This window comes from Pempheris klunzingeri, chromosome 3, assembly GCF_042242105.1.
Source record: "Pempheris klunzingeri isolate RE-2024b chromosome 3, fPemKlu1.hap1, whole genome shotgun sequence".
Taxonomy (NCBI): domain Eukaryota; kingdom Metazoa; phylum Chordata; class Actinopteri; order Acropomatiformes; family Pempheridae; genus Pempheris; species Pempheris klunzingeri.
In genome coordinates this window covers 4822080-4841514 of record NC_092014.1, presented here as the reverse complement: position 1 = coordinate 4841514, position 19435 = coordinate 4822080, and the positions used below count along the sequence as shown (strand labels likewise).

General features: G+C 41.2%; 2 protein-coding genes across 3 annotated transcripts; one reads left to right on the top strand and one right to left on the bottom strand.

The window, feature by feature from the left end:
• The first annotated feature begins 710 nt into the window (after positions 1 to 710).
• Positions 711 to 16234, top strand: sun2 (Sad1 and UNC84 domain containing 2). Of its 2 annotated transcripts, none has more exons than XM_070828517.1 (16): positions 711 to 798; positions 8320 to 8428; positions 8647 to 8747; positions 9231 to 9605; positions 9696 to 9755; positions 10000 to 10071; positions 10375 to 10523; positions 10871 to 10921; positions 11005 to 11064; positions 11950 to 12144; positions 12295 to 12432; positions 12677 to 12773; positions 12972 to 13087; positions 13362 to 13535; positions 13647 to 13736; positions 13959 to 16234. In XM_070828517.1, the coding sequence occupies exons 2-16, from the start codon at positions 8322 to 8324 to the stop codon at positions 14073 to 14075; spliced, it is 1902 nt and encodes a 633-aa protein (XP_070684618.1). In that variant the 5' UTR covers positions 711 to 798; positions 8320 to 8321; the 3' UTR covers positions 14076 to 16234. The 2 variants fall into 2 exon arrangements, with proteins under 2 accessions (XP_070684618.1, XP_070684620.1); XM_070828519.1 differs by lacking the exon at positions 711 to 798 and adding an exon at positions 6384 to 6470.
• Positions 16235 to 16528: 294 nt separating this feature from the next.
• On the bottom strand, positions 16529 to 17398 carry LOC139199067 (P2Y purinoceptor 3-like). Its single transcript, XM_070828078.1, has one exon. It carries the CDS (start codon positions 17396 to 17398, stop codon positions 16529 to 16531), a length of 870 nt encoding a protein of 289 aa, XP_070684179.1.
• Between the last annotated feature and the right edge of the window lie 2037 nt (positions 17399 to 19435).

Genomic DNA, 19435 nt, shown 5'->3' with positions numbered 1-19435 from the left:
AAGAGGACACTGAGTTATGAACCGTTTCCGGGCGAAAATATATTACATATAGTTATATAGTTTTTTTTTTTAATAATTTAAACAATAAAAACATACATTATTCGGCTGTGTGAAAGCTAATCATTGCCTTTTACTACAACTACTACTATTATTACTACTACTACTGATAATAATAATAATAATAATGATACATGAAGTAAATAATTTTTCATTTTTATCTTCGTATACAAACTGATAAAGAAAGAATAAAGAGGACAATCAATAATGAACCGTTTCCAGACGAAAATATCTTTTTTGGTCTCAATTAATATCTTTATATTAAATGATAATACTACTACTACTGCTGCTAATAGTAATAATAATGATGATGATGATAATGATAATACATAATACATAAAAATAAATGAATAAAATTGTGAAAATAAAAAGTATATCGTGATGCAGACCTTTATTTTGTAAACCCTCACCGGAAGTCTTCCGGCTCCAATATGGCCGGCTTGGCTCTGTCAACATTTGTAGCGGTGAAACCTCCGAGCTGTCACAACAGACGTCGGTCTGGTTCTCCGCCTCAGCCCGCACGGTCATGACATCCTGCTCCACTCTTCACTTCTGGAAATCCTTCAGGAATTAAGTCGCTGTTTTTTTTGTTTCTGGGAGACTTTGTCAGAGTTGAAGATGTTTGTGGAGGCGTTTCTTTAAACGGAGCTGTGTTACCGTTTCCTGACGGAGAATTTGACAGTTAACCGCCCGACTGTTGGTGTTTTTGTTCTACTGCGTCAGACAAAACAACATAAAGAGGTAAGTTAAAGACAGAAAAAAAAAAAAAAAAAACAGGAGCCCAAAACACATTTGATGTTGTATTCGTCCTGTAACTTATAGTTATTAATATTAAACCAGTTAGTTTCCCAGTCTTCGGGATGCTTGTGTCAGTTGATAACCTGCTGTGGTGATGGACTCAGTCTCAGTCCAGTGTGTCTGTAGCTGATAAGCTACATTTCACAATTAATGTTAGCTTAACTACACTAGCTTGCATCTGGCAATTAATGTAGGCACAAAGTGGAGCCAGTGAAATATTTAGGCTGATTTTCTTTATATTTTCAGAGCTGTAATGGCTACTTTAAGCCAAGTTAACTATAGTAAAGTTAGCTAACGCTTACTAGTTATTAGTACATTTACTCACCAGCTTTGGGGGAAGCTGCTTCTGCTTAATTGAATATGTTACTCATATCATTTAAGTTAGTTATTAGTTAGTTTGCAGAATTACATGAATAATACATGGAAGCCTCTCATTTACCAGCTGTATCAATAATTTTAATCTGTGTGATGATTTTAAGTCTAATACTTTTGTACTTTGACTTGAGTTAAGTTTTCAATGCAGGAGTTTTACTTCACAGAGTATTTCTACACTGTGGTATTGTTACTTTCACTTAAGAGTTGAGTGTTTCTTCCAACACTTCTGTTTTAGTTTTTAGTTATTCAGGTATTTAAATGTTCAATGTAAGCAGGTTTACTTTCATCTTGATATTCTTATCGGGATCAGCTCTCAGCATCTAGTACATTTTTTGGTTAAAGTTTTTGGTTTTCGCTTGTTTTTACCTCATATCTCTCAATTGCAGTATTTTTGCTACACAGGCCTAAACATTGTCTGTTAAAAGTAAAACCGAGGCACACTGTGTGATCACTGTGTGCTGTAGTATTACACATGATGCTGCTGTCATGAAACCAACAGGAGTTGTTCTTGTGTAATTTCTTCATTGTTCTAACGTCTGAAAATAGGTTAAATAGAATAAAGGCCTACGCTCTCTCTACAGTTTGTTTGTATGGGTCAGGGGATCCCAAAGGACACCCTGGGGTCATCCAGGGGCTTCAGGAGGCATGTCTTGAAAAGTCACGTGTGACTTTGCTAAATTGAGAACATTGAATGTGTTGTTTCAAACTTTAAAGATTTATTCAGTGCTGAAGGTTTATGGAAAGTTGATATTTAACAGCAAAAGTTAATTTGAACCTGGGCTGTCTTTGTCTAAATGCATCTGATTGGGGTTAGTTGCTTGAATATTTTTTATTTATTAATTTCATTTGCTTGTAACAGACCATGTACAATATTGCAGACATATGTTACTATTTGATTTGTTGTACCAGAGTTGGCTTAAAACAATTGTTGAATTCAAATCCCTCGTCAACTCTGACATGTTTGTTTCAACGTAGGTAGTAATATAGCTAGTAGCAATGCTAGCTGTTGTATACCATATTGTTTTAACGTCATGAAACTGAACTATTAAAAACACAGGAGTTATTGTTATCAACTTATTCTAGAGAGATTCTGATATGCTCTTGTCTCATTTAAAGATTAAATGTAAAGATTATTAGTTTAAATCTCACAGAAAATGAGATCTGAAAGAAATAAGGAATTTTATCGTACTCTCTATTTAAGTGTCATAGTTTCCTGAATATTGAACAAGACTTTTGATATTTCTTTTAGCAGAGACTTGTAAATAGCCAGATGGCAATTATTCTGCTATTTACACCTGGCTCGGTCACGCAGTATAAAGGGTGACAGAGTTCACATAAGGAGGAGGACGTGGTGAATGAATAGGTCAAACGCAGCAAACAGGACAGCGGCTGCCTACCAGAAAGCCCTGAAGGCTCCCACATGCTAGCGACATGCCTCAACGAGTGAAGGTGCCAAAGTGGGATACAAATATGAAAGGTAGGGTCCATTAAATAGAAAATATACCCTTTCCAGCATACACCTGGGTGTAAACAGTCACATAAGCTTATCCACCACACCCAGATGTGAATACCATCTTCCTTTTTTTGTCTGACTCATTCATAGCACTAAAGCAAGGATATTGCAGCAACAAAAGGTTAAAACTAAATATTAGAATAACATTTTGAAGACCAACAACAACACATTCAGAGGAGGTTGTAAGATAAAAGTGAGTTTTTAGGGAGGATAGGGGGCATTTTGCCTTCCTGAGAGTCTTGGGTCTTAAGCCCAGATGATCTCAGGCTTGTTCTTATTCCCCAGCGCTACTGTAAGCCCTACTGTCCCTGGGCTGAGAGAAACAAATGTAAGCATCTGGTTCACGTTGATATAAACAGACCTTATTAGGTAGCTGCTCAGCTAAATGACTGTAATTTGTGTTTTTCCAGCCCTGCTTTTCAAAGAGCTTTGGGTAATTTGTCTAAAGCCAGAGCGCAGATGACTCATCTGCTCTGTTTGTCTGAGTCATGTTTCACTGGCACTGTCCTAAAGTTAGCCACAGTATTCAAGTATTGCCAGTCTTTTTTGGGTTTCAGTACCAATTCTCTGCATTCCTCTCTTTGCCTGCTCCTTCCCACACATTCATCTTTTTTTCTTCCCCCAGCCTTTCATTCCTATGATTTTCTCTCCCTTTTTCCAGCATTTGTGAAAACTCTTACTCTCTTGCTGGCTTTTTAAACCCACAAGAGTGTTATTTACACATTTCCCCTCCTGTGAATTCAAACTGACATTTCTCACACACATTCACACACTTCTCCCCTTTGTCACTGTATCCCTTTGTCCAACATTCATTCTTTCTTCTTTGTTGTACTGTACTGTACTCTACTGTATCTTTCTTTCCACTCCCCCCAGTCCCTTTGTCCCAGTCTACTCTAGTTCTTTCTCTCATTACCTCTCTGCTCCTGTCATTTTTCCTCCTTTGTCTGTGCCCTGCCAGTGTCAGTGGTCAGGACTAGTAACAGTGCCCCGCCCTGCCCAGCCATGAGCAAACACCACCACTGCATCCTGCATGTGTGCTCCCTCAGATTTTAAACAATGATAGATGCCTCACATTTTTATTATTTATAGAGCTCATACATATTTGCAGTGTGCTTTTGTATGTGTGTATTAGGAATTTTTGGCAAATTCACATTTACATCAGCCTACATTATGCAGTGCTCATACACCCAAAGGAATTTCACTTGTTAATGACACATTGATTCATTACCCAGGAATCCTGTCAGGGGATGTGAAATACAAATGGGATAACTGAGGCGGCTCGCTGGTGTTCAGAAGACAGTTTCACTGTCGAGTTTAGCCTCTAATTTATCTCCCATGAGCAGAGCACTGACAATAACTGGCATCATCTTAAAGGAATAGTTCTGGTTGTTTGAATTGGGTTTGTATGAGGTACTTTTCCATAGTCTGTCTGTTACTTACAGTAGGTGGCGACCGGCACGCCCCTGTTTCACTAAGCAGGCAGGAGGAATTACTCGGAAGCTAAGCAATGCACAGCTGTGGACGGGGGCAGCAGAGCATATCTTGACTACGGTCCCTCATTATTAAGGTTGGTTAATTCTTCCAAGAGAATCGCTGCAGGTGTAGATGTAGATGTAATGTAGCACGATTTAAATGCAGTTTTAGCAGTTTGTGCTGCCTACTTACCATTTACAGCACCTTTTAGCATCTCTCTGCACATGACTTCCACCTGAACTAAAACAGATTTCCCTTCTCTGCCCCACTCAGATTGCCTATTCATGACTTAACAGACCACTTACATACACTTGTAGGAATCATACCTCAAGGACACACAGAGTAGTGCAATGCAAGAGCGACCAAGGCAAAAAAAACATGTTTTCTCTGCGGTCCTGCAGAGGAAGAACAAAGTTCTTGAAATTGAAATTCAAAGGCTCTTGAGATCTAAAAAATGTCATTCAACTCATTCCAACAACGAAGGCTTTTTAAGTGTAAATTTTGAGTGGGCAATTGTGAAATATAATTTAGCTTTGAGATCAAGAGGATAGGATGATTAACCAGAGCAAACAGGATACGGCTACAGAGGAATGTAGAATGAGATCAAAGAGTGTTTTTAGTTGAGAAATAGGTCAGGGATGAGGAGGTGAAATGAGGGAAGCGAGAAGATCCAATAAAAGAAAAAGAGGAGCAATAGCTTTGTGCAGGGATGCCCTTTGCTTTAATAAGGAGGGGGTTGGTATGTTCAGCAGGGGAAAAGTGCTGAGCTAAGCAGCACTGAGATGCCCTTTAAAGTGGATGGAGGATTTGAGGGAATTAAAGCACAAACTGCTCCTTTCTGCACGCTCTTAGCTAAAGCCTCTTGACAAAGAAATGCTAATTGTGTGAAAGAGAGGTATTTGTTTGCTGAGTACAGATGCCGGCTGTTGTTGCCATGGTGTCAAAATATTTGTGACCCTTGCTGCTGTTTGTTTGTTCTGTGCTTGTGATGCGATCTGCTAAATGGTCTTAAAGCATGTTGTAATTAGATCTGAGGTTTGTGTCTGATAGCAGTGTGAAATATCTCACCCTCCACAGTTCAGCAGAATACTGGACCACATCCTTATTTTTTTTAATCATTGTTAATTCAAACACACTTAGGAAGATTGAATAGTTAAATCTGTGGTCAGCGATCTCTTTGCTATTGGCAGCAGGTAATGTTTTTGATAAAGGAATTCTGCCATTGCCAGTATTTGAACTCCGGAGGCTAATATGCAAAATGAAAACACTAGTACTCATTTCCACAAACAGCACAGTTTTTGGATAGACATGAGAGGCACAGTAAATACACACATTTCCAGCTGAGACATGGCTGCCAGGTCATCACAGTTATTGCTGTTCCACTGTAGTTTGCTGTGTGAAAATAGTTCCTAAAGTGAAGGGACAGTTGGTGTGTGTGTGTGTGTGTGTGTGTGTGTGTGTGTGTATGCATTTTTATGGTTCAAGAAATTGCGTTTAAAACAAAACCTCACTTATGGGTTGTTTGCCGCTGCTGCAGAAAACTCTGTCTCAGTACGATGATGAGTTGCTCTTTATTACAGTAAACAGAGGAGGCTTGTCTGCGGGCAGTGGCAACCACAGCAATGGACTGCTGTTAGGCGCAGTCATGTGTGACGTTGCTGTTATTGCCTGTTTACAGCATCAACACAGTTTGCCAATGCTCTGACCTCTATACTCTTTTCAGTCTGCCCCCTAAAAAATGTTATGAAACCAGAAACTACCTCACTTACTCTGTTCCACAGTTGCATGCACAGAAGCGGTGGCGGAAGTTTAAATTAAAAAAGGTGTGGATGATCGATGTAGTAATCTTTAGCTAGAATGTGTGCCGAGGGAGGCCAAGGGGCAAAGCGTCTGATTTGCCAATAAGCTGTAAATGTACCCACTGTTCGAGATAATCACTTCTAGTTAAATGTAAGCCTTAACGCCCTGTTTGGAAGTGGAGGTTTCGGTGTGTGCATGTGTGCTGACTTCCTGTCTCTATATGTGTTGGGTACACACAGCCACAGCTTCCCTTTCTGTCACCCTCTGCCGCTCTTTTCAGCAGCATTAGGTAGTTCCTGCTCTGCTGTTGTCCTGTCCCCGGCTAATGATAGCAGAGGGCTAATTTAAACGGTAACCAGGCTAGTTCTTATTCTCTGTCAATGAACAGGAGATGCAATAGGGTGCAGGATACACTGTGAGGTTACAAGACTGGATTACAAAGTAGATTCTAAAGGTAGGTAGATATTTTGTTTTGATGCCATGGAGTGGAAATACAAGGAGACTCCAGCAGAAGAGGTTGTCAGAGGCGCTGAATAACACCCAGTGGAGTGGAGCGTTTATAGCTTTCAAACTCAGGTTACTGTCTAACATCTCACTTTTATTGGCTAGTTGGTTTAATAACTTATGTGGCATAAGGAATCAAACGATAAATGCAGGGATATGCAGCAATAGTACCAAAAAGAGCTACAAGAGCAATATCATATTTCACAGCTAGTTTGGAAAATGCTGCTGTAATATTTAAATCAGTGTTTGGCTTCCCTGTTTTCTTCCATTTAACACAAAAGCTTGCAAGCCACAGCAGTTGGCACAGCAAGCAGTAAAGCTCATGAGCTGCTAATCACCTGCTCTGTAAGACCACACACTGACCAATCACACTGCACATCTTAAAATGCCTGTTACATAGCAAGTGTGATGGCAGTATTTCTGAAAGTTAACCTGGCCGTCTGAATTGAGGTCCTGGCTGAATTGAGGTTGTTGTCTCCGCTCTCATCGTCTACATCACCCGCTGTTCAAGGTTTTTCATGTCTTTAAGTATGGTGGGTCAGTTAAGGTACGCTGCATCTGTATGTGTGTGTTTGTGTCTCCCAGCAGTATGGTTTCGAACTACGCGTGCTGTGAATGTGTCTGGCTGTAACATACTATCAGCGGCTCTTTGTATTTTAAGCTTGTGTGTACAAATACATGGATGTTTTTGGGTTGTTCTATCTATGCTCTCTACAGTAAGCCTTGGTCAGCAGGATGGCTCCCGTAGATTAGTTGGATTACTGTCGAGATTAACCAAGAGAGCATCTGTCAGAGACTTTCTGCTAGTTTTACTACCACTACTACTACTACATCAACTGCTACAGCACCACTGCTGTCACTGCTACTTCATCTTTTAGTGTACCGGTAATCACTTTTAACCACTACTACTAATACTACTGCTGCTGCATCTGCTACTGTTGCCACTGCTACCTAAGATAATATATTGGTACCATAACCTTTAAGGTGACTGGTGTTAAATGTTAGAGCTGGAGACCTACCGCAGCTGTCAGTACAGTTATTATTACTGCTGGCACTGCAACTGCTTTTGCTTCTACTGTTTGTTTTGCTGCTGCCTCTTCAACACTTCTGCTAATGCTGTTGCTTCTGATACTATACTAATAAAATCTATCGCTGTGGTTTTACCTACTGCTGCTGATGTTACAGCCCTGCCCACCACATCTACTACTAACAAGCGTGCTACTAGTAGCTGTTGTCACTGCTGCTCCTTGTACTGTAATCTGTAAGAGAGGCTAAATGGCAACATTCAGGGTTTCTCACATTATATTACAGTGGAGGCTTGTTGCCTCGCCAGAAACAAACAGTAACTCTGCTCACTTATGAAATCTAGTATTATACTTCTACCTCTTCAGCCTTTAGTTTTAAGTATGTGTGTCTATATGTGTTTTGTGCATGTATCTTACATAAAGTACATTCACAATGAACAGTTATTGATCATTATTATGCTAATGGTCTGTTTGCTTGTGTAGTTGATGATTGGCGTTAAAACCACTGATGGAATATACCTGAATCTGAATTTTCTAAGTACAGTTGTGCTGGTCAAAAAATAACTCAGTTGAAGTTGGAAACCGTATGGAGTGGAATGATTTTGTCAGTAATTGATGTTAAAATGTATTTTGCTGCATACATGTTCAGTGTTACAAACATGAATACTCAATTCTCAACTCAATTCTCCCTACAAGCTTCACTCCATGAATATGTTGATGTGTGTATGGCACTTTGCCAGCATGTCTTATTATTTTCCTCTCTGTGTCTTTCAGTCATGTCTCGTAGGAGCTCTCGCCTGGTGTCCGGCGGCTACTATAATTCAGATGAGGAGTCTGATTCAAGCTCCGTGACAAACATATCGTACCGTGAAAACCCTGTCAAGTACGTAACTTTAACTCTGTGCTGTGCTCTTATGTCCTTAGTTAGAAGCTCTGATTTTAAGACTGTAATGATAAACAATCTTTGTCCTGTGCCCCTCCTGTGTGTGTGTGTGTGTGTGTGTGTGTGTGTGTGTGTGTGTGTGTGTGTGTGTGTGTGTGTGTGTGTGTGTGTGTGTGTGTGTGTGTGTGTGTGTGTTTTGTCTCATTTATTCTTGTCAGGGTTTTCAAGAAGAAGGCGGGGACCCGCAAGGCCAGCCCCCGTACCACCAGTAGGGCCAATAGCAATGCTAGTTCGCCCATCACTGCTGGACAGTATGATGGTAAAAACAATACACCTTCTTCTCAGTGCGTCAGTAATGATGCACTGATAATACTTTAGATTAAATAATAGCATGAATGAGGTTTGGGGACTTTTGTCTCTGAAACATTTCAGATCAGAGCTAAAACAGTTACTTTATCAATCAATAACAATTACAAGAATCATTTGCTTCATTTATTAAGCAAAACTGCTAAACATTCACTGGGTCCATCATCTCAAAAGATGATTTGTCTGTTTCATACCCGAGTAAATTGAATAATTTTGAGTATTTGACTGTCGGTTAGACAAAATAAGCAATATGAAGAAGATGTCACAGTAGGTTGAGTAAAATTGTGATTTTTAGGATTTTCAGACAATTTACTGGTTTATTGGTCTGCCCAATGTGACCAGTTCAACTAAAGACAGATATTCTACAAATAATTTTCATAGGCCTGAAAAGCTAAAATGAGCTATTTTTGCCTCTCCCCCATCTCCTTCCTCTCAGGTTTAAGTCCTTCTCCCTTGAGCAGCCAGACCGAGCCGACCATGAGGACCGTACCCTACATCTCCACCATGGCCACCCCTCGGCCTGCCCTCACCCCGTCGTCATCCCGCAGTCAGACGCCCACACACTGCCCCTCAGTGCCTCCAGAGAAGAGCCCCCAGGCTGGGCTCTACAGCTCCAACAGACCAGGATTACATCTCAGACCAAACCACAAGGATCTGACTCAGAGCGGTGTGGACAGCTCAGGGTACTCGTCCTCTGAGGGCACTCACAGGAAGCCCACAGCAGCTACCGGCGCCACCAGTAGGATCCACAGCGGGGCTCCCAGTACTGGATACAGAGGCAGAATCAATAGTGCCTTCTGTAGTCTGATGGGTGAGTATGGAGTGTGTGTTTGCACGTGCACGTATGTGTCTCTGTACTACTATATGATAATCTCAATTTTTCGTCCAATGTTTTGTGCAGACTCAATCTCATCGACGGCCGTAGAAGTACAGTCAAAAATAATGCACCTGACAACGTTAGGTACGGTGTTAATGTTTATGTTTAAGTATGTCCTTATGTATATTTGCACATATATGAACAGTATGTACATGCTTGTGCTTGTTGTTCTAGCATTGTTAAGTGGATTTGTACAGCATATGTCCACATATCCACATAGGTACTGCTGTCACATGTCACTAGGTTTGTGTTTGCACAATCGCTCCATGTGATTTGGCTCCAGCTTACCAAAATCCCCGTAAATAAACTTTTCCTCTCGTCCCTGCAGCAAATACTTCCCTCAGCAATCGCACAAAGAAGGCTTGTGGTCTCGTTCTCCTCCTCCTCATAGCGCTTCTATGTAAGTAACATTAAAGTTTAACAGATTCAAGTATTCAGTCACGGATTGGAGACACGTCATCATCATTCCCTGGGACATCTGGAGGCTTATCGTTATGCTGTCCCTTGAATGTTGAAGCCTTGTTTTCCATGTTTCTTTGTCAGAAACAGAGGATTTAAAAGAAACATAACTTAAGTTTTTATAATCACGTCAGAGAACTCACTGACCAGACTATGTTTAACGTGACGCTCACAAAGTTGCTCAAAGAAAATCTCTGTTTCTGAGTGCTCCTGTTAAGGCACCATTCCTCCTGTTTCATTCCAGGTATTTGGTTCCTCCTTCCTTGGTTGACCTCTCTCATCTCCCGCATGACTGTCACAAAGACCCCGTCACAGACAAAACCCAAGAGCCAACCCGTTACCCCTGCCACTCCTCCTCCTCAGCCCAGCACCATACATCCTACTCCTGTAGTGGTAGGGCATTGCAACTGTTTCCCAGCCTCTCCAAACAACTGTAACTTTGCTGCTGAGGAATTCATATCCTCAGACTTCTTCCCTGTTGTGGAATGTGTTCATTTCTTCCTCACAGGCATATTAATGAACAATGTGGTATTTATTTCCTAGTTCACATTGGGGAATTTAATAGAGAGACAGGGTACAGGGCACTAGCAACAAACAATTTAGTTAGATGAGAAGGAAGTGTACAGTGCAGGAGGTCAAATTAGGTCTAGAAACCTTCAGCCATCATTAAAGGTTTTTAAAAGACTACAGTGAAGAACAATATCATAAATAGCTAAAACATTTTTTCTTTTTCCCTCCAGGATCCAGCCATTGTTTCTGCTGTTGTAGAAGCAAAGATGCAGCATGCTATGGTGAGAAAGTCTTGGCCTCTATGGCCCTATGTAAATCTAGGCGTATGTTTCTGGGGTGTAACCTGAATCTGTGTTGGTTGCAGAAGGAGCTGCAGGTGAGGCAGGAGGAGCTACAGCTGAAGCAGGAACGTCTCCTCTCCCAGGTAAGGGAATCTCGCTCTCTGCTCCTGCCTGTTGCTTTCTCTGTTGTTCTCTACATCTTCTCTCATTCCTTGCTATACTGGCATCGCCAAACCAGTTTACAAATGCAAATTAATCTCAGTTCAGTTTTGATTTCCAAGGGGCATTATCAATAGGCTGCTCAGGTCAAAACGCCCCTGGGCACAACCAGTCAGAACAAAATGTGTGACGGTCCCAAGGTCTGCTGGCAATCTAAAAACGAGAGGGCGGCCAGATGTATCTGCCAGAGCAAATAAAAAACATCCTTGGAAATTTGTCTGGCTCTCAGGCTAAATCCCTTCCACTTGTACGACTTGCTCTGTGTGGTGAAGAGTCACGTCTGGTAAGGCCAGACTGGGAGTAACATCTAGTGGTGGTGATGGGAAACTGCAGAGAATACAAGCATGATATCGTGTAACTCAGAAGGACTTTTTGAATTTGAATCTGTTTTAAGATCAGTCTAATATGAAATAAGTGCCTGATATTGGAATCTATGACATCGATCTTTCAAAAGCTCTGTGTTGCAAGCTGTATCCATGTATTTTAAAAGGAAACCATTCATTCAAGAAATGCACTAACAAGCTAATCAGCCTCCATGCAGACGGGACTTTGTTTTTGGTTTTTTTTTTAGGGTGAGCATCCACTCTGTTCAGAAACCTGGCTAGATAGTATGAGAGAGTGTGTTTATGAGTGACAGCCTGGCTGCCAACAGTTCGCTTCCCATCAGTTATGTCTTGTTTAATTAGATTTACATGAGACCTCTAGAAGCCTCAGGATCAACCACGGCCTCTGGACTGATTCGAGCAGCCCTCTTTATATCTCACCATACGCCCAGTAATGACTGAATGTGTCCTATTGTTCTCTCTCAGATGAGGGACGGACTCCAGCTGGACATGCATGCTATGAAAGCCAAGCTTGAGGCCGTGGACTCGGACAGTCGGCTGCGGGTAGAGCAGGAGCTTGCCGGGTTGAGCAGGCAGATGGTGGATTACCAGACAGACAGCCACTCTGCAGCTGCCAGCCTCATCCTCAGGATCCAAGCTTTAGAGGCCCAGAATGCCAAGGTAACAGCACTGATACTAAAGACTTTTGTAAGGAAGGACAAAGTCATTCATTAATCCCGTCTTTGGCTCATGTTATTTACCAACCCTCCTTAGATTGTGTGTCGATAGTGTGACTGTCTTTTTCTTGCCTTTTTCCTCTTCTTCGCGTAGCTGTCTCAGGAGTGGTCGTCCATGCAGCTGATTCCTCCTCCAGCCCCCTGTCCTGATACCAGCACCACCCCTGTCCAAAACCATCTCACCCCAGAGCTTCAACAGGCCATGGAGAAGTGGCTCACTGACCGCATCAAGGTGGGTGGAGCTGTAGACACTGAACATCATTTTCAAGACACTTACCAACCATAAAACCTCCAGAGAGTGTCAGAACAGTACAAGAAAATCAATTTTTTTACTCAGACGTCTGAATAATAACGCTTATATGATGTTACAATGTTAAAGTGTCTGGAGCTGTCTGTATCTTATCTCGGCATATGTGAATACATATGACATGGTGTGCACATACTTACCTTATGTGCTGTATGTGAATGTGAATTAGGAGCAGGATGCTCTGAGGCTTGCTGACAGAGGAAGCTGCTCAGACTGTGGACGCCCCGCGGCTGACAAAATGGCCGACTTTGCACTGGAGACTCAAGGTTGGGAACATCTCCGTGTCACTTTCACTTGGCTTTACTTACAAACACGCGATTCTCTCTGTGGTCATGCTGGCAAAAATCAAGTGTTTTACCAAAAATATATAAATAATCGCTAATAGTTTTATTATTCTATTTTATGTTGACTTAAAATTGTAAAAAAAATCATCGATAAAATTTCATTAATGAATATTTTTGTAGGTGCCAGTGTGATCAGTACCAGGTGTTCGGAGACATATCGTATTCGTTCAGCATGTGTGACCCTGTTTGGATTCCCTCTGTGGTACCCTTCTGAAAGCCCACGCACTGTTATTCAGGTATTATGATGCTCTGTCTGTGTTTTATTTTTAACTCCCCTCCTTCGTCGTATCTGTCACCTTAAATCTATTACATTCCCCAAAACAAGTCATCATCCATTACCCTCCACTCTCTTCTGCCTATTGAAGACATCTGACCCTTCTTCCCTCGGTCTGTCTCTACTTCTCTACTCTCTTTTCCTTCTCTCTCCCAGGGTTTCTTAGAGTCTGGCCAAAAACTGTGCATGGTGCTGGTCTTACTAACAGCTGTGTCTCCTCCTTCCCTCCCTCCCAGGGCTACCCGGTGCTGCTCCCAGGGAAATGTTGGGCGTTTCACGGTGTCCAGGGGACCCTTGTGATCTCTCTGTCTCACCCCATCACAATAACTCATGTGACGCTGGACCACCTGCCCCGCTACAACTCACCCACCGGTCGCATAGACTCGGCCCCCAAAGACTTTGAAGTCTATGTGAGTGCTCCTGCTCTAGAAATGCAGTATTGCAGCTCAGCACTGCTTCCTTAAACAGTGATTTTCTGGATTGAATATCTTGCATGCTCTCTCTCTCTCTCTCTCCCACAGGGAATGAAAAATGACACAGAAGAAGGAACCCTGCTGGGGAAGTTCACTTACGATGAAAATGGAGAGTCAACGCAGACGTTTAAGCTGCCGGTGAGTTAAAACTGACAAACGTGAATAGGACTCAACTGAACTCCTTCTGTCCTGTAATATGTTGTAGAAGTGTGACGTTAGCATTAGTTGTTGTTGCTGTGATTACGTACAATCGGACTGCTGTTTTCCTCTGTTCTTTTACAATTTCTGTCTTCCTCTTTTTATTCTAATCTTTCTCTCTGTCTTTTCTTTTCCATTGTTCCCCCACCCCTTCTCACGCAGAGCCCGAGTGACATCGTCTATCGATTTGTCGAGCTGCGTGTCCTCACTAATTGGGGTCACATGGAATACACGTGTCTTTATCGCTTCCGTGTGCACGGACAGATCCCCTCTGCATGAGACGTGAGATTTACCGACAGCAACGGGACGGCTCATTCCAACATATCAGAAAGAACATTTTCAATGCACGCTATTTGAAAAAAAAAAAAAAAAAAAAAAAGCTCATATAGTTTGTTGGTCTGAGGTGCATTCAGGGCCAGAGGCTACCGAAAAACTGTCCAGTGTGGAGTGTTGACGCCACTCTTGTGTGTCAGCTGGTTTTGATGTGTTCTGGGCTGCTTTTGCGCTGCTTTTATGTGCACAATTAAAGGTGCATAGTGGGCTTTTAGTACATGTATATAGAAGAAAGTGTAAAATATGTTTCTAAAAACCAAAAATCTACCTAGTAAAACCATTTTGGTGCATAAAGTTCTGGAAACTTTATGCTTTCAGACATGTCAGAGTGCCACAGAAACATTTGTCACTATTTTGTTATTAATTATTCTCTATTTATCAGGTTTTCCTACTTCATTTTCGTTATATTTTACCACTGAGCAGCAGCGGTGGAGTGGTGAATGGTACTCTGAAAGGAGAAAGGAAATTAAGTGTTTTGAAATTAACTTTACTGACCCAAAAACAAGTGGTCCTGTGGTTTGAAGCAGCAACAACTGGCTGCAAGCTTGCACGTTAAGGCTTTCTGCCTCAGCCCATAAGTGGATGGTGACAATAATGAGGTAAAAAAATGAATATATATATATAGGAATATCTAGTAAATAAAATTCTGAGTCATGCATGTTAGTTTCTTGTTATCTGAAATGACTGAAACAGCCGCTAAACCATAGTTTACAGGGCACTCTCACAATTGTCGCTGATATTGTGACGGATGTACCATTCATGAACAACAGGTAGAATTTATACAGAGGGCAGCAGTGAATGTTTTTTAATCAGTATTGTTTGTTATTGTTAAGTTAAATTTGATTTATTATTCCTTCAAAAGGTAAAATATGCAGCTTCGTGACATTTTTGTAGTTTTCTCTTTTTAGCAGTTTTACTGGTACTTGAATACTTGAAAACCTCTTTTGAAAAACGTCATGTTGACTTCATGACGTCTTTGTTTCTGCTTCATTCTACATAAAACTTTAAACATTTTGTATGAGCTACACAACCAGGAACAAACTGTGTTATTTATTTATGATGTGTTGTAAATTCAGTCATGGCTTGACAGTGCTTTGTAATTTCTTTCCAACATGCTAGACCAGCAAGGTTACCATTCAGTATCTCTAAAATACCTGTTCACACATCGTTTGGGCTGCAGGCTACAGAGCTGTGTATGTAAATGTCATTCACTCATTTCCCATCTATTCTTTGTTTGTTGTACAGTACAGTTAGACCGGAGATGGTGGAAGAAAATGTCAGATTCTTCTTGTTATAATGAATTGCACTAGACGTGAATCCAGGTCAAATCCAGCAGTTCTTGCTAATTTCCTGCACTGAATCTGTGCTTGTCCCAAAGGCGGTGTAGAAAAAGAGCTAAATGAGATACAAGACGTACATTGGTGAAGCTGGAATCATCTTTTTAACTTTTTTTTTGAGTGGTGTGGGGTGGATGCAGGATAATACAAAGACTTGGGTACAGTTCTAATATTTTTTATTTAATTTCACTGAATCAAGTAGTATTCTACTTCATTAAATACCTTGAATATGTAGTATTCTACTTCATTAAATACCTTGAATATGCATAACCATGAAATAATATTTGCAGTGCTTAATATTGATTGGCCTTTGAGATGCTGTTGATGTCAAATGTGTGTTATTATGTGTATTACATTACCAAAAGGAGGAGAAACATCTGTTTTCACACATGAACGGTGTTAAACAGACCGAACCTTCTGTACAGCGCCTGTATCTTTTTGTATACGTGCTCTTTCTTCAACACACAACACAGCGTCATTCTCTTAGATTCTTGTTAGTGTAAAGCGGTACAATCAACACAGGGTACAATGCTCAAGTTTGTTAGAGTTAATTAGGTTCATCTTCTTCAAGAAAAGCCAAAAAGACAGCTGAAATAATAAATTCAGACATCCCATGCCTTTGTTAAGATTTTTTTAATCTTTTAATTAGACAGATACATGTGTCAGTTACTGCCTGAAGTGTTCTCCACAGTATTTGACCACCAATGCCAATTTGTAAGCCAAACTGAGGTGTTTGTCTGATGTATTAAATAAAACATTGTGATATATTTTTGTTGTTGCATTTACTGTATTATTAACCCCTGTTTTCTAATCCCTAATACCTACGACATTTCTTGACTAAAGTCCAGCTTTTTTATCTACCTATGTCCAGTTTTAGTAGCAAGTTTGTATACAAGCATTAAAAGACAACCACCAGAATTTCTTCACTATTAAGTATCGACAGTCGTTTCTGTATAAAGTAACTATAAAATAGCATTTTGTTTGATACATGAGATGTTGATGTGTTGCCATCTCACCATCCAGGCTGCAGTCCAGCTCTTCCCTCGCAGCTGGTTCTCCATGTCAGGAGGGGCCGCTCTGACCTGTTGCCTCAGTTTTTGTCTCAGCAGCTGAGCCGCAGGCACATCTCATCTTGTGCAGCTGTTTGGTCCGAATGAGATAACTCAGAGGCTGCATGAAAGTGCCCGTGGAGAGAAGTGCGCTGGCCACACTGGTGAAGACTGAGAAGGGCCTGAAATATACCGGACCACAATTCCTCAGCAGGTACTCAACAAGTGAGGGGGTGTAGTGGAAGTTGACCAGCACAAGCGTAGTCAGTACTATCTTCAGTGCTCGCATTTTCACTGGATGGACCGCCTTCGTGTTGGGCCCTGATTGGCGGAGGGACTTGAGAATCAGGATGTTACAGGTTGATATGATCACTATGTCAAAGACCAGGAGCACTGATACCATATTCCACCCGAATGTTAAGTACTTCACCAGGAAGCAGCAAGCAGCAGTTATGGCACTCACCGCAAAGCACATGGACAGCCGCACTTTAGGATCCTTGAGCTGGAGGAAGAGCAGCGGATGGCAGACGGCCATGTATCTGTTCAAAGCCAAACAAGTGAGCAACAACGGCCCTCCCGTTTGATTCAGAGCAAAAGCCAGGAATGAGGCAGACTCTACTGTCCAAACGAACAGGAAGCGGATGTATTCAATGACGATCATCATGCAGAACAACAGGTTGAATAGCGTCAAGTTGAGTATGAAGATATCCGATGTGGAGCAGATTCCAGGTTTGGCCAACAGGAGGCGTAAGACCAGAGCGTTGGTCGGCAGCCCCAGTGGCTGCACTATGACCACAGTGGGCAGTAGGTACCGGGCAAGTTTATCAAGATCATCGCTTGTGTTGTTGTGATCCACGGTTCCATTACCCCAAAAGTTTTCCATCCCTGTGGCCCAGATGAGGTCGAGGTGCCGTCTGTGTTGAGCGTCCAGGCTGAATATCTGTCAAAAGAGCAGCAACTTTGGCGACATGCATCTTTCCCGTTACACTACTGTTTTAAACCTGCATAACAGAGCTTTTAACCGCTTGGGTTAGAGATGCACACTTCAAGCAAAAATACTATTAATTGTCGCAGTGAACTATTCTAACATTCTTTGAATGACCTGTCACCATGTGCAGCAGCCATCTCACCCAGCTAATACTTAAGGATAATGTCCGAAATGTGCAAAAACCTTTGCATATTGTATTCAACTTATGCCAGGTGTTCTTTTGCACAGTTTGCCTAGCCTGTAAACATGATGCAAATTCACTCTATTGGCATGTTGTTATTGTTATCACGGCCCTGTTTTCATATCAATGGGAAGGTTTCTGCTGTTAAACGAATTGTTGTGTCACAGAATGTTGTTATAATCTTTGAGCATCCATACTGGTTCAGCGTCTCATTCACTCAGGTGATACAGTCTCCTGTGAGCTGTTCCCTAAAACCACAGTAGGTGTTGCCTTTACTGAGTGGCTGTGCTGCAGGAGTCCGAGGGCACATCCCTGAATGCTTTATAAAAAACCTGGATCCCATAGCCCTGATCTAAAAAACAAAAAATAAAAAAGTGTATGTGGCTGTAGCTGATAAACTGGTAGCCATAAACTGAATATAAAACAAAAGAAACAGCAGTGAACTCATATATAATCTGGATTATTATAAAAATCAATCCTGAATTCTTGTTAAATCTTTCCACCTTTCAACATTAATACATGGGAGCCGACAACTATACATGATAATAGCAAAGCAAAGAATGAGCTAGGGTTAGATTTTGATTTTGGGATGGTTCACATTAATTTAAGATGTTCAATTCAAAATTGTTACAATTGTTTTTTGGGACAGTGGTGAAAAACATACAATGCATGAACTGTATCTGAAAATACAACAAGTCAGTCATGCTTAATGACAGCAGTGTTGAAGTATTCTGTTCTACTCAATACTAATACTTATTACTAACAACTCCTATTTTAAATCAATTCAGTTTAAATCAGTGTTTGAGGTTGCCGACACATTTCAATGTAAATGAGCTTGAAATGTAAATAAGATGTAAAAGTGAATAAAACGGGGCTCGATCTCTCTGGACCACCCTACTGAGAAGAATTTAGATAATCACTTCAACTCTTCAACAACTTTTTTTACATGTGATTGTTTGGTTGACAGATCACATGATACTGTACTAATACCTATGATTTCTGTTTTTAATGTATTTGTGCACCTTTGTAAAAACAAATCAATTGAAAGACAAAGATGTCAAATGGAAAAAAAGGCTCTACATCAAACAGCACTCCCCTCATTTTCCTGGTAAAGTCATGCATGCATAATTGGTGTGAGGCACCAAAGGGGAAAGCATAACATAGATTTTTAATCCAGACAGGGTAGCTGTATGACAGCTACTTTACAAGATGGTAAATTCATGAAGTTGGATATTTAAGTGTATAAAAAAGCAGGTCCATCGCAGCGACTTTACCTTTTAGAAACCAGTGTCCTTCACCAGGAGTCCCAGGATTGGATTCAGGCAGAGATCGGTGCTGTCCAGACAACCACCTGACAGAAACCAGGCTCTTCATGGAGATTAAAGTTCTACATTTGAATACCCACAGTCAAAACCAGCAGATGATGAATGTAGACTGCTTTTGTTGTCTGACAAATGTAAATGTGATGTGTTTATAGGGAACTGCAAGTGCTCATATGCCAGAAGGGCAGCATCATCTGCATATAGGGATACATAAAGCAGGGAGTCATATTGTGATTCCCCCCTTATGTCACCAAAGTGGATTCTTTTGGACTTAAGCTGTGGTAGCAGGTTTCTCAACTCTTTCCGTTATAGATTCAACCTCTTCAACCCTCTTGGAGATAACTCTGATGCCATCATGATGGATTACTTGATTATTTGTATTTTACACTCTTGAATCCAAGAAAAGCATTTGACAGTTTGCCTCAAGGA